At 46.1% G+C, this 11,749-nt stretch overlaps 1 protein-coding gene across 28 annotated transcripts in view; it reads left to right on the top strand.

Annotated features, from left to right (window-relative positions):
• Positions 1 to 11,059, top strand: part of PPP6R3 (protein phosphatase 6 regulatory subunit 3) — a 126,881-nt gene extending 115,822 nt beyond the window's left edge. For 15 of the 28 annotated variants that reach the window (XM_027090846.1, XM_027090854.1, XM_027090842.1 and 12 more), the window contains 2 exons: positions 5,449 to 5,568; positions 10,548 to 11,059. In XM_027090846.1, coding sequence (XP_026946647.1) covers positions 5,449 to 5,568; positions 10,548 to 10,605 — 178 coding nt within the window. In that variant the 3' untranslated portion in view covers positions 10,606 to 11,059. Of the gene's footprint in view, positions 1 to 5,448; positions 5,569 to 8,817 lie in introns of all 28 variants that reach the window. The other 13 variants (XM_027090858.1, XM_027090851.1, XM_027090853.1 and 10 more) reach the window with 2 other exon arrangements.
• The last annotated feature ends 690 nt before the right edge of the window (positions 11,060 to 11,749 follow it).

An 11,749-nucleotide genomic window follows, 5' to 3' on the forward strand; every position in this document is an offset into this window, starting at 1 on the left:
ATAAAAAACTGACAATTTCTAGCCATGATAGGAATTGCACTGGATACAGGCAGGCTGCAAAGCTTGGACCATCTAAGCCAAAGGTTTGGTACTATACAGATCATTTTCTCCAGACATAATGCAGTCAGCAGAATTCAGTAGCAAAATGATAGCTTTAAAAAAACATATTTGGAAATTAGCCTCACTTCTAAACTCATGGATCAACAAGGAATCATAATGAAGATGAAAAACTTAAAACTGAAAGAGTAATGAAAAAGTTCTATCGAAACCTACAGACTGGGCTTCCCTGGTGGCGCAGTGGTTAAGAGTCTGCCTGCCGATGCAGGGGACACGGGTTCGTGCCCCAGCCCGGGAGGATCCCACATGCCGCAGAGTGGCTGGGCCCGTGAGCCATGGCTGCTGAGCCTGCGCGTCCGGAGCCTGTGCTCCACAACGGGAGAGGCCACAACAGTCAGAGGCCCGCGTACCGCAAAACAAAAACAAAACAAAAAAAACCTACAGACTGCAACTAAACCAGTGCTTAGAGCTCTGGTCTCCATCTTACACAGACCCTTTCAGATCACGAGAAGTAATGCTTCCCAACTCATGAAGTCAAGCAAAGTATGAAAGAAAAAATAGTTGTAGGCTAATTTCACATGTGGGTCTATATGTAGAGCACTTTAAAGTTAAAAGCTAGCAAACCAAATCCAGCAATGTGTTTTTAAGTCATGACCAAGGATGTATCGCATGAATGTAAGGATGTTATAACATTGTAAAGATTATTGAAGGTAATTCACAGATAAAAGGATAAAAACCCTTTGGACCTTCGGTAGACAGAAAAGCATTTGATAAAAATTAAAGTTGTTTGTGACTATTTAGCAACCTAGGAATAGAAAATAGCTACTGATAAAAGTGTCTACTGAAAGTCTACAGCAGACTTTATTCTTAACGGTGAAGCATTATTTTGAAGAAATAGCCCCTTCAAAGACATGACCCAGACAGCGAACCCTGCAGTGACTGCTTCTCTTCAGCACTGTGCTGCTGGTCTTAGCACATGCAGCATAAATAAAAACAGATTTTAAAGAGATAAAATGGTTACTGTTTGTTTGTAGGTTATGATTTTCTACATAAAAAATTCCAGTGGAATCTATAGGTAAATATTAGAATTATGAGGAAAGTTTAACAAGTTTACTGGATGAACCCACAAATCAATTGCACCTTATAAGCCAACACAAGATGTCTTAGATGTGTCCCTCCCCCTTTTTAAATGAAAAGTTAAACGTTGTCGATAACTAAGACTGAAAAAAAACAAAGGCCTAAATAAATAGGGAGATATACCATGTTTGCTATGGGACGGTATCTTTGGCATTTCTTAACAAATTAATCTATAAAATGAACGTATTTCTCATCAAAATCCCAATGGAGTTTTTATGAAAGGGAGAAGCAGATTGTGAGAGTCCCAGAGAAAGACCAAGGGGAGCCAAGAATAGCCAAGATCATGTTAAAGAGAGTAAAGTAAGGGAGCTTCACGGTATTAGGCAGCAAGACTCACTATTACTGAGATGATGCGTGTGACCTAGGCACAGAGTTGTACAAACAGATAGACAGACAGACCCCCTACACTTACGTGTTAGGGTGACATAAGCTGGTGAGGAAGGAAGGGACTAATAAATAGTGATTATCCAATGTTGGAGAAAAATAAGATTAAATCTCTCTCTCAACATAAGTATGAAAGGCAAAACTACAACTTTCAGAAGACAGCATAAGAGAGTATCTTACAACTTTATGGTAAAGGGTTTCTTAACCATAAAAAAGCCAAACCATAAGAGGAAAGATTAATAAATTTGACTTTATTTAATTTCTAGTATTCCAAAAGACACAATAAAATGAAAAGACAAGCCGTAACCAGCAAAGAAACATGCAGTAGCAGGATATAGGAAGAACCTAATATCAAAGGAAGAGACACAATCTAATAATAACTTTTTTAATTGACAAAGAGTACAAACAAGCCATTATTGGTGGAGGAAAACAAGGAGCAGACTAACGGGTCAGCCTCAGCCTCGCGTCAGTGACAGTAATGATTCAGTGCTATTCCATGCATTTTTGTTTGGTTGTTCGTTGTTTTGGCTGTGCCATGAGGCATGTGGGATCTTAGTTCCCCAAATAGGGATGGAACCCATGCCCCCTGCAGTGGGAGTGCAGTCTTAACCACAGGAACGCCAGGGAAGTCCCTCCATGCATGTTAATCTATTAATTCCTATCTAAATTGTTACAGAAAATAGAAAAAGTGCAAAAGCTGCCTTTATCTTTTTATGAGGCAGTGAAATCTTAATTCCAAAACAAATAAGGATAATTACGGAAAATGATCAGCTTATGTCACTTACAAGCAAATTAAATGCAAACATCCTATATAAAATATTTGCTAACTGAACCCGACAGTATACTAAAATTAATTCATAATGATCAGTTAGAGTTTATCCCTGGACTGCAAGGATGGTTCAGCATCAAGAAATCTGTCAGTGTAATTCACTGCATATTAATAGAGTGAAAGAAGGTCATTTGATGTTTTTGATGAAGCTTTTGAAAAAAGCTATATATGATTAAAACACTGAGCAAATCAGGAAGAGAAATGAATTTCCTTAACTTGGTAAAAGCTAAATACCAAAACACTACACCAAAAAGTATACTTAATGAAGAAATTTTAGTTGCATTAACTTTCATGGAAGGAGCAAATAGGGATGCCCATTGTCACTGCCACTGTATAGGCAGTCCTGGGGAGTGTTAAGAAGAAAGGAAAAAGAAATAGAGGTATAGGTAAAGATGAGATGGGAAGTGATGAAACTGATTATTTGCAGGTGATAATGATCAACTACAGCTAGGTCAGTAGCAGACTTGTAAGATTTCAGCAAAGCTGCCAGGTAAGAGAGCAATTTAAAAAATCAGTAGCCTTTCTCTACATCAGCAATAGGCCACTAGGTTGCATATAGAATAAAAAGGAAAGTGCCAGTCACAAAATACATCCAACTATAAATTATTTAGGAATTATCTTAACCCAGATATCTATAGAGAAAACTCGAAAGTGCTAATAAGAGGAGCCACAGAAGAAGATCTGGACAAGTGAAGGCCATCACGAGATGGGACAGCTCAGTGCTGCAGAGACACCCACCATCACCAAATTAATCTGTAAGTTTAGTGCAGTCCCAGTCACAATTTCAGTTGGATTTTTAAGACACTTGATAAGCATATTCTAAAATTCATGTGGAATAAAAAGTTTCCCAAATTGCTTAGAGAGCCATAGAAAGGTTAAATAAGAGACTTACCCTGGCAGTACTGGTCATGCTGCAAAGTCAAAATACTTAAAACAGTGTAATATTAGCACACAGATAGCTAAAGGGGCCACTGTGGTGAGAGGGAGCTCAGTCCCAAGGCGGATGGCGCAGCAGGTGACGGAGGCGGGCTCACTCAGTGAAGCCTGAGCACGAAGGGTGAGAGCACACGTGCAGCGCCTCCTGTGTGCCCGGCGCTGTGCCAGATGTTTTTCACGTGTTAGCTCGTTTCTTTCTTTCAAGGACCCTATAAGTACCATGGCTATCCTCCCACTTTCCAGATGACGAAAATGATATACTGGAGTTAAGTGATGTGGCCAGAGTCTCATGGTAGTTAGAAGAAAATGCAGTGTATCCTGACCTGTGGACAGAAAAGGACTTCTTTTTCAAAACAAAACAAAGCAACCTCAAAAAAAAAGCAACCTCCAAAAGCATAAACCTCATGCAAAGAATAGAATTGGATTACATCAAATTTAAGAATTTCTGGCTAATAAAGTATTGTAGACAAAATTAAGAGACAGATGGCAAATTGAGGGGGGGGAAGCTTACAGCTGTAAATCAGTCAGAAATTAACATTTAATATTCAAACCAGTAAGGAAGAGATGTAGAAAACCCATATCAGAAAATGGGCAAAAAATATCATTAGGCAGTTTACAGACAAGGAAACCCAAAGGGGCAAAACTAAGAAGAGATACTCAAAACTCATTCATATCAGACACCTCTTACTAGACTGGCAGGAATTGGAAAGGTGGGAAATGCTGAGTATTGGTGGGGCTCTGGGGCTACAGGAGTCCTGTCGCCCTGCTGGTGGGCATGCTGGCTGGAAGGATGACCAGCATTTTCCACTCCTGGGTGTAGAGCCCCGAGAAGTGTCCCAGCGGGTCCACTGGGGCCCCAGCAGGCAGTGGCAGCGTTGCAGCCCTGTGCACAGAGGCACCGGTCGCTGTGAGAACGCGGTAGAACGGGAGGTGTGCACCGTGGGATGCTGTGCTACAGGCAGCAGGAAAAGATGGCCCTCCAGACTGTGCTGGTACAGAGATAAATGCAGGGAGGTGTGCGGTTCCAGGCCAGTGATGTGTCTCAGAATACACGCACAAGAATGAAAGTAACATGTATTGAACACATCAGCATAGTTGCTTTGGTGGGCAGGGAGTGGAGAATGGGGATAAATTAGGAGGAGGTTCACTTTCCTCCTTGTAAGTTGCCAGACCCGTCTGAAAGCCACCGAGAAGTCATCCTAAAGTGAGGTTTTTCCTAAGCAAATCTGGGACAGGACCCCACACTGAGAATGATGGACTGTCCCAGAGGGAACCTTTAGCTGCCCTTAAGCTCAATTTAGTGCCGTCTTGAATTGTGTCAAAATGGGAATGCCAGACACAAGATAGGCAGAAGTCTAAATTCCCCGCCCACAGACAGTTGACGGCATTTGCTCCTTGTCTTTCTCTGCAAGAGCTCTATCTAAGGGGAAAATCATCCTTTCATGTTTTGTTTCCCCAAGCCTCTCTGTGACCCCTCAGGACCAGTTTTTACCTTTCTGGCCACTGTTCCTGGCTCTCTTTCCCTCATGGTTTGTCCTTCTCACGCAGTCAGAGGACAGCTCGGGAGCTCACCCTGACTCAGGCTGCGTGGCTCACGCGACGTCAGCCAGCAAGCTGGTGGGGGATTGGCCCTGAAGGCAGAAATCTTGAACTAAAGACTCATTCCTTCAAACAGGTTCCTTTGACACCTTCACCGAGTCTGCAGTTCTGCTTATGTGCAGTCGTGGACATATTATTCCCCCAAATACCTCATTTATAGGAGTATTCTGAAACTCTTGTACATTTCTTTTTCTGTTTTGCACACTTGGCTTCAGAGTGTTGAAATCCTACCGGTATGTACAGTGATGGGGGACCATTCTTTACCAGACACCAGCTGCATTACATGGTCCCTCTTTCGGCTCCCAGTTGTGTGTGATCCTCCCCTTCCATGGTTTCCCAGTCGTGTCTGTGGTCCCTGTGATCCCACCCACCCACCAGCATGCTCAGCCCCGGGGCTTGGACCCATGGCCGCCATGACTTCCAGAGCCAAGTGCATGCGCCCTCCTCCTCCACCCGGTGCTGCCGCGTCGGGCGTCTAACGCTGCCTGTCGTCCTCTTTACTGCAGTGAGGAAGGAAAACTGTCTACCTCTCAAGATGCTGCTTGTAAAGATGTGGCGGAGAGCCTGGAGACGGCAGAGGGGAAGTCTGCAGCCCCCCGGCCCCCCAGCAGCAGCCCAGAGCAGAGGTAACCACCTGCTTCCGGCCATCCTGCCTGGGCCCTGCTCTGGCTTTGTCTCCTGGGAGCTGGGAGGGAAGCTGGTATGGCGGTGGGGGGTCGTTACCGTTGTCCTCAGGTGTTCAGTGACTTGCACAGAAGCATTTTCTCAGTTCCGAATGGTAATCAGGGTGACTGAGCTGAGAACTTAGACGTAACAGTTCATCTCCTACTGCAGAAACTGAAAACTAACTGGTTTTCGGAGATTCAGTAACATCACTGGCTCTTTGAGAAATTATTTGGGCTGGAAGGGTCTCTCATGCTGGCATATCCCCACCCCACCCACCCACCCACCCCCTTTTTTTTTTCTTGATGAGGCACCAGGTTGAGGCTGATACTGAGCCCTTCCAGGATTGGGTTCCCTCAGTGCCATAGTCACCCAGCTGCCAGGCACACACAAGCGGCTCCCTCGTGCCTCCCTAGTTCCCACAGATGTGTCCACGTGACACACGGGAGGGCTTTCCTGGAGACCCTTTCATATGTGTGGCTAAATGCTCTCCACTCTCAGATGAGTCCCTCTTTGGTTTTGTTTTGCAAAATATTTATCTTGTCCGGATGAAGTGTGAAAATCCCACCACCAGAGCCAAGGGATTTGAAATGTGTGACGTTATCTGTCTAGTCACTTTTTTTTTGTTTTTTTTACGGTACGCGGGCCTCTCACTGTTGTGGCCTCTCCCGTCGCGGAGCACAGGCTCCGGATGCGCAGGCTCAGCGGCCATGGCTCACGGGCCCAGCTGCTCCGTGGCATGTGGGATATTCCCGGACCGGGGCACGAACCCGTGTCCCCTGCATCGGCAGGCGGACTCTCAACCACTGTGCCACCAGGGAAGCCCTCTAGTCACCTTTTGCTTAGACTGAGCCCGTGGTCTGGAGGGACAGGCCTAGCCAGAGCCCCAGCCCGCAAGGGCCACCCTGGGCTGTGTGCAGCCCCGCAGGCAGGGCGAGGGCGGCCTCCTGTTGCTCCAGAGCTTGTGTGGGAAGTTCAGGACTTGCCCTTGGACCACAAGGACCTTCGCTCAGGGCTGCGCAGACTGAACTGTTTTAATTAAATATATCCAAGTTTGTATATTCCTTCCATAAGGAATAAAGTAACTTTTAAAGCCATTTCCGAGAAGTACTTTCCCTCTCACCTGATGCCCCCAAATCTAGGCATTTTAGGGGCAGTGTAACCAGTGGGAACCAGCAGGGGGCACTCTCTGTTCACTGGTCAGTAAACCTGTCTATTCATAGTGTAGGAAACCCTGCTTTTGTTTCTCTCATGGAAATTACAGCTGGGATGAGGGGTTTGCTTTTGTAATTAAAAACTTGTGTGTGTGTGTATAAAACAAATTAATTATAAGAACTACTTGTGCGTGTTGGCTCTAGTGGTGGCTTTGGGAGGAGGAGACGGGATGGCACTCCGGCTGCAGGGGAGCCAGCCCCAGCTGTGCATCTAAGGGTTTGGGCAAATCACTTTTTTGCCTAGGGTTTGGTATGTTTTTTCAAAGGTCCTCTGTAGGTGTAATAATCTAAGCAGTCATTGTCACCTCCCTAGTGTCTCCCTGTAAATTTCCTTTATATGGAGAGCTGCCTACAAGATATCTAACCTGTCCCACTTTGGAGTCGTTGCTCCTGGAGTGTGTTCTTGGTTTCTCTGACATGAGTGATACAGCCAGCCTGTGGGATCGGTTACTGGGCTCTGGAGTGCAGAAGTGTTTGCCTCGGGGGACCCACTTGCTCTTCGTGCAGAGACACATCTGGGATGTGGAGCCCTGCCTCTCCTGATCTGCAGGACTCAGGCAGTGGAGGAGAAAGGTGGGGAGAGCCAGTGGGAGAAGAGGGGGCATCACTTGTCTGCCTGTCCTTCCTCCATCCAACACACATATGAGTGCAGCAGCCACTGGTTTAGGCCTGGTGATAAAACAGTAGCAAAACAGACCCCACAGATAACATATAGGGACATGAAGAATAAATAAAGCTGGATGAAGGAATAGAAGTCCCACTTTAGGTAGGGCAGTCGGGGCATCTGAGCTGCTGTTTTGGCGGGGACAGAGGTAGGTTTTCTGATGTGTCACATGTGCATTCTAAAAGCTTACGGCACTGTTGACAATGAAGATAGCCATTTGGGACTTTCTGTATGCAGTCTTACCGAGATGGTTCCTGTCACAACCAAATATTATTTTTGAGGTTGACAGATGTGCACTATTGCACGTAGAGCTTTTCATTGCCACAAAATTTTATTTTTCAGTATTAAGTATGCATGGTATCTGTGCCAGCAGTGTGCAAACAGGTACCTTGCATACGTTGTATACTTACCTCTTTGCAGGGGCGGGGGTTATTGTCCCCCTTTTACAGGGGGAGAAAACTGAGCTGAGAGAGGTTAAGACACAGCTTGTAAGTGGCGAAGGCAGGGCATGTGCCCGGCTGTGTCTGGTTCCAGAATGCTGGTGCCTGTGTCTCTGTGATACATTGAGACACCATGGAATGTAGGTAGAGTCTGCTGTGTGAGTGGAGCTAACTTCGTGGGTCTCTGTTAGGATTAGCAGGGGTCTGGAGCACTCTGTAAAGTTGGAGTGCCGGTTCAAGAGTGCTTGTGCTTCCCAATTTCAGCTCTAAACATCTTTTCCCAAGTCTCGTTCATAAGACGTAGGTCACACTGTAGTTCGGCAGGAAGGTCCTGGGTACCCTGTCACCACTTTGTTCCTTTCATATCCCCCTCTCCCCCACCCCCGCCCCCCACAGCATCACCCCTGATGTTTGCTTCGGGGGAGCACGTGTTAAAGTGCACACCTTTGTTCTCAAAGTTGGTCCTTTTACAAACTTTTGTCGTTCCCCACCCCCAGCCCCCAGTAGCAAAATCCTATTTTTATCAAGTGAAATTTTATATGGATTGCAATATACAGAACAGAGAACGAGCTGTTTTGAAGGAGGGATGAGCAAATAGCTCCTGAAGGTTCGGGGACCACTGACCAGTCTGTCCCTGTGCTTCTGAGAGGCTGAGGCGTGGTGGGTCTCACGGAGCCCCCGCTCCTCTGCAGCCCTTGCTAAGTGCTTAGTTCACCGGAGCTGAAGCTTAGAGCTGTTCAGTTAGATTTTCTGGAGCTTTAGGGAAATGCATTTAAGAAGCATTTCATGAAGTAACTGCTGAGTGCAGGCTTTGTGCTAGGCACTGCGTAGACAATATTCAAATAAACGCTCCCCACCCTCGGGGAGCTACACGGAGTTGGTCTCACCCCGCAGGACTGAGCAGTCGAGCATGCCGGGCGATGCGGCGGTTAACGGCCCCGTATGATGAGCGAGCTCCGCTGCCGCTGCTGCTGCTGCTGACCGGGGACCGCAGGCGCCACCGTGCGGGGTCCAGGGCTGCGTCGGGAGCCCACCGAGCCACCGCTGCTGCACTCACTCTGCAAGGGATCAGGACCAGCAACCTTTATATTCTAGAGTCTAAGACGTTGTACAGAGAAACCCAGAAGTGTACAAATATTGCACATTGACAAATACCAAGAATTTTTGCGTATGTTTATATTGTATTGTTCTAAATAATGGGTAGCCTGTGAAATAAGATCTTGCCACCCATGTAATAATAGTAGTAATACTATAGTTAAAATGGCTGTAAGAATAGTTTTATAAAAGTGAATACACAGATCTATTGTATTTGAAACATAACTATTTGACAATTATTAGTGTGACCAAAGTATTAGGCAGTTTTCATACATTTTTCACCTTGTACAAAGTTCTGAATTCATTTTTCTTCCAGGTTGGCGAGGAGTTATAGGATTGAGATGCCCTCTAAGTGTTATTTTGGTTGTTCTAACTTACAAAAGTGATTTTGAATAAGAAATACTTGGTGTTCTTTTTATAACCAGTTTTTGATTGGTAACTGTTTTCTGTATTGTTTAAAGCGGATCAAAAAATGTAAGTCTATTGGTAGAGATTAAGTATTTATTGCTACAACTTAGTTGATAAATTGATGTTATTGTAAAGCCATATGTTCTGTTAAAGTCTTGTTTGCTTGAACTGATTATCCCTACAGGTGAAACACTAGAATATTTGGAGTGTACATGGCTTGTGGTTTGGGTTTTTTTTTGTTTTTGTTTTTTGTTTTGTTTTGGTTGTTCATCTGCCTTTTAACCCATTCACCAAAATTTACCTTGTTAACAAGCAACACCAATGAAAGTTTCAGAGCAATCTGCGTATCTCACATATCTAAATCATATTAGGCAAGTCAGTGGGAAAATGCTCGTGCTGCTAATGGAATTAGAGTGCGTTCATTTTACAGGCTAGTGTTTTTAAACTAGAAATCAAAATCCGGCACCTGAGCATGTTAATTGTTTTACTGTACCTTGTGAGGTTTTCACTCGTAAATTCTAAACCAGTGTATTTTTTTTTAAGAACTGGTTTGTGTACATATATAGTGATTATGGATACTAATTCAGTGTAATTTATAATTTTCTATGTCAGTATAAAAATACATCACAGCCTTCTCAAACAGCTGAAGCAATATATTGTATATTGCCATATTGTCTGGTGAAAGGGTTAAATTACTTCACCTCCTGCACTTTTAGATGCAAATCAGTTTTTCATTTCTGTAATAGAAAATTATTCACGTATTTTTACATCATTTGTTTTTCCTGACCAGTATTTAAAACCAAAAGGATATTCTGAAAAATGGCCAACGATTTTTTTTAGAAGTAGCATCCCAAGCAGCGTGCCTAAACATTACATTGCATATGGAAATAAAAAAATCAAATGTCTAATGCCTTATTTCTGATTTACTTTTCCATTGTAAATGGTGTGGAAACCTTTCATGAGGTTTCCCGAGGCAGACCTAGCCCTCAAGGACAGTGGAGTCGGCAGTGCCCCTGGGACAGACGGCAGGGCTGCTGTGCCTGGCCTTTGCGCGCCTCCTCAGGGACCCTTTCTGTTGGGAGCTCCTCTCAGAAGACACTGTCCTCGGGTGCTCTCCCCAGGACTCTAGCACTGCCAGAGGACAGGGCGCCCTTCGCTTGTCTCAAGGATGCTGACTGATGCGGCCCGGACCTCGGGGACTGTGGAAGGACGGCACGCTCTTGTCTCGCCTGGTGGAGAGCTTTGTGGGCACCGACCTGGCTCCAGGGGTGCACGCGCTGCCCCTGTACCGTCTGGATTTGCTTGGCTTCTCCGTCCCACCCAAGGTAAACACGGTGTCTTATTTCATCCCACCCACTGCTGATGAAAGGGCACTCAGGGTTTCTCCTTGGGGTGGTGTTTTGTTCTGCTCGACTCGCGTGGCAGGGAGGGGGCATGGGTGGGCAGCACAAAGGCTGTTGGGGGTGGGAGGGTGTCAGCCCCGGGGGCAGGAGCAGTGAGCACAAGCTCACTGAGTTTCTACTTTCATTTCTGTGGGTTGGCCATACTGAATGCGAGACTAACAGATGTCTACTACACCATACCTGTATTAAAAAACGACAACAAAATAAAGCCTGATTCTTTGTTTCTAGAAGTCTTCTCTTGTACCTTGCTTGGGCTTTAATAACTAGACAGGGTGTGGGGCCTTAATGAGAGAACCACCATTGGTTTTTGACGGGTCAGGCTTCCTGACACCAGCTCTCGTGCTGCATGCACCAGATCCTGCGCCGGGGAGGCCGAGCAGCTGCACCCAGGAAAGAGCCTGCTGTCCACGGGCTCGGGGGCTTGTCCTGCCCAAATGGCAGGAGCAGCCAGAGCCCGACGCGCAGGGGCTCCGTGTACTTTGTTCAGGGGATCTGCTGCGAGCTTGTGCTGTGTCTGTCCTCCGTGTATAACACCTCCCCAGCCTGGGGTTTTGGCATCCGGCCCCAGGAGGTAGCTTTGGAGGCAAAATTTCTCAGGTGTTCCATAGAGGTATTTAGAACGTGATGCTGTGTCACAGCTGCTCCTTTTCCCTCCTCCGTCTGTTCGCATAAGCAAGTGTCCCCCTGGCTGTTACCAATGCCCCCAGATATCAATGCTAGCCACCACGTCCCCCTGTGCTAGTCTGGGCACACACCTCTGGGCCCCCGGATGCCGCAGGCCCCGCTGAGCGCTCAGAGCCGTGGGCTCCGGGCCGGGGCTGGCATTCACTCACAGGCCGCCCCACCCACCCAGGATGGAGAGCTGCTTTTTGTCTCAGCTGCTTTTTCTGTCCGATGGGGAAACCACAGCCACGAATTCA

Source organism: Aethalodelphis obliquidens, unplaced genomic scaffold, assembly GCF_003676395.1.
Source record: "Aethalodelphis obliquidens isolate GAN/ISIS:26980383/991018 unplaced genomic scaffold, ASM367639v1 scaffold69, whole genome shotgun sequence".
NCBI lineage: Eukaryota > Metazoa > Chordata > Mammalia > Artiodactyla > Delphinidae > Aethalodelphis > Aethalodelphis obliquidens.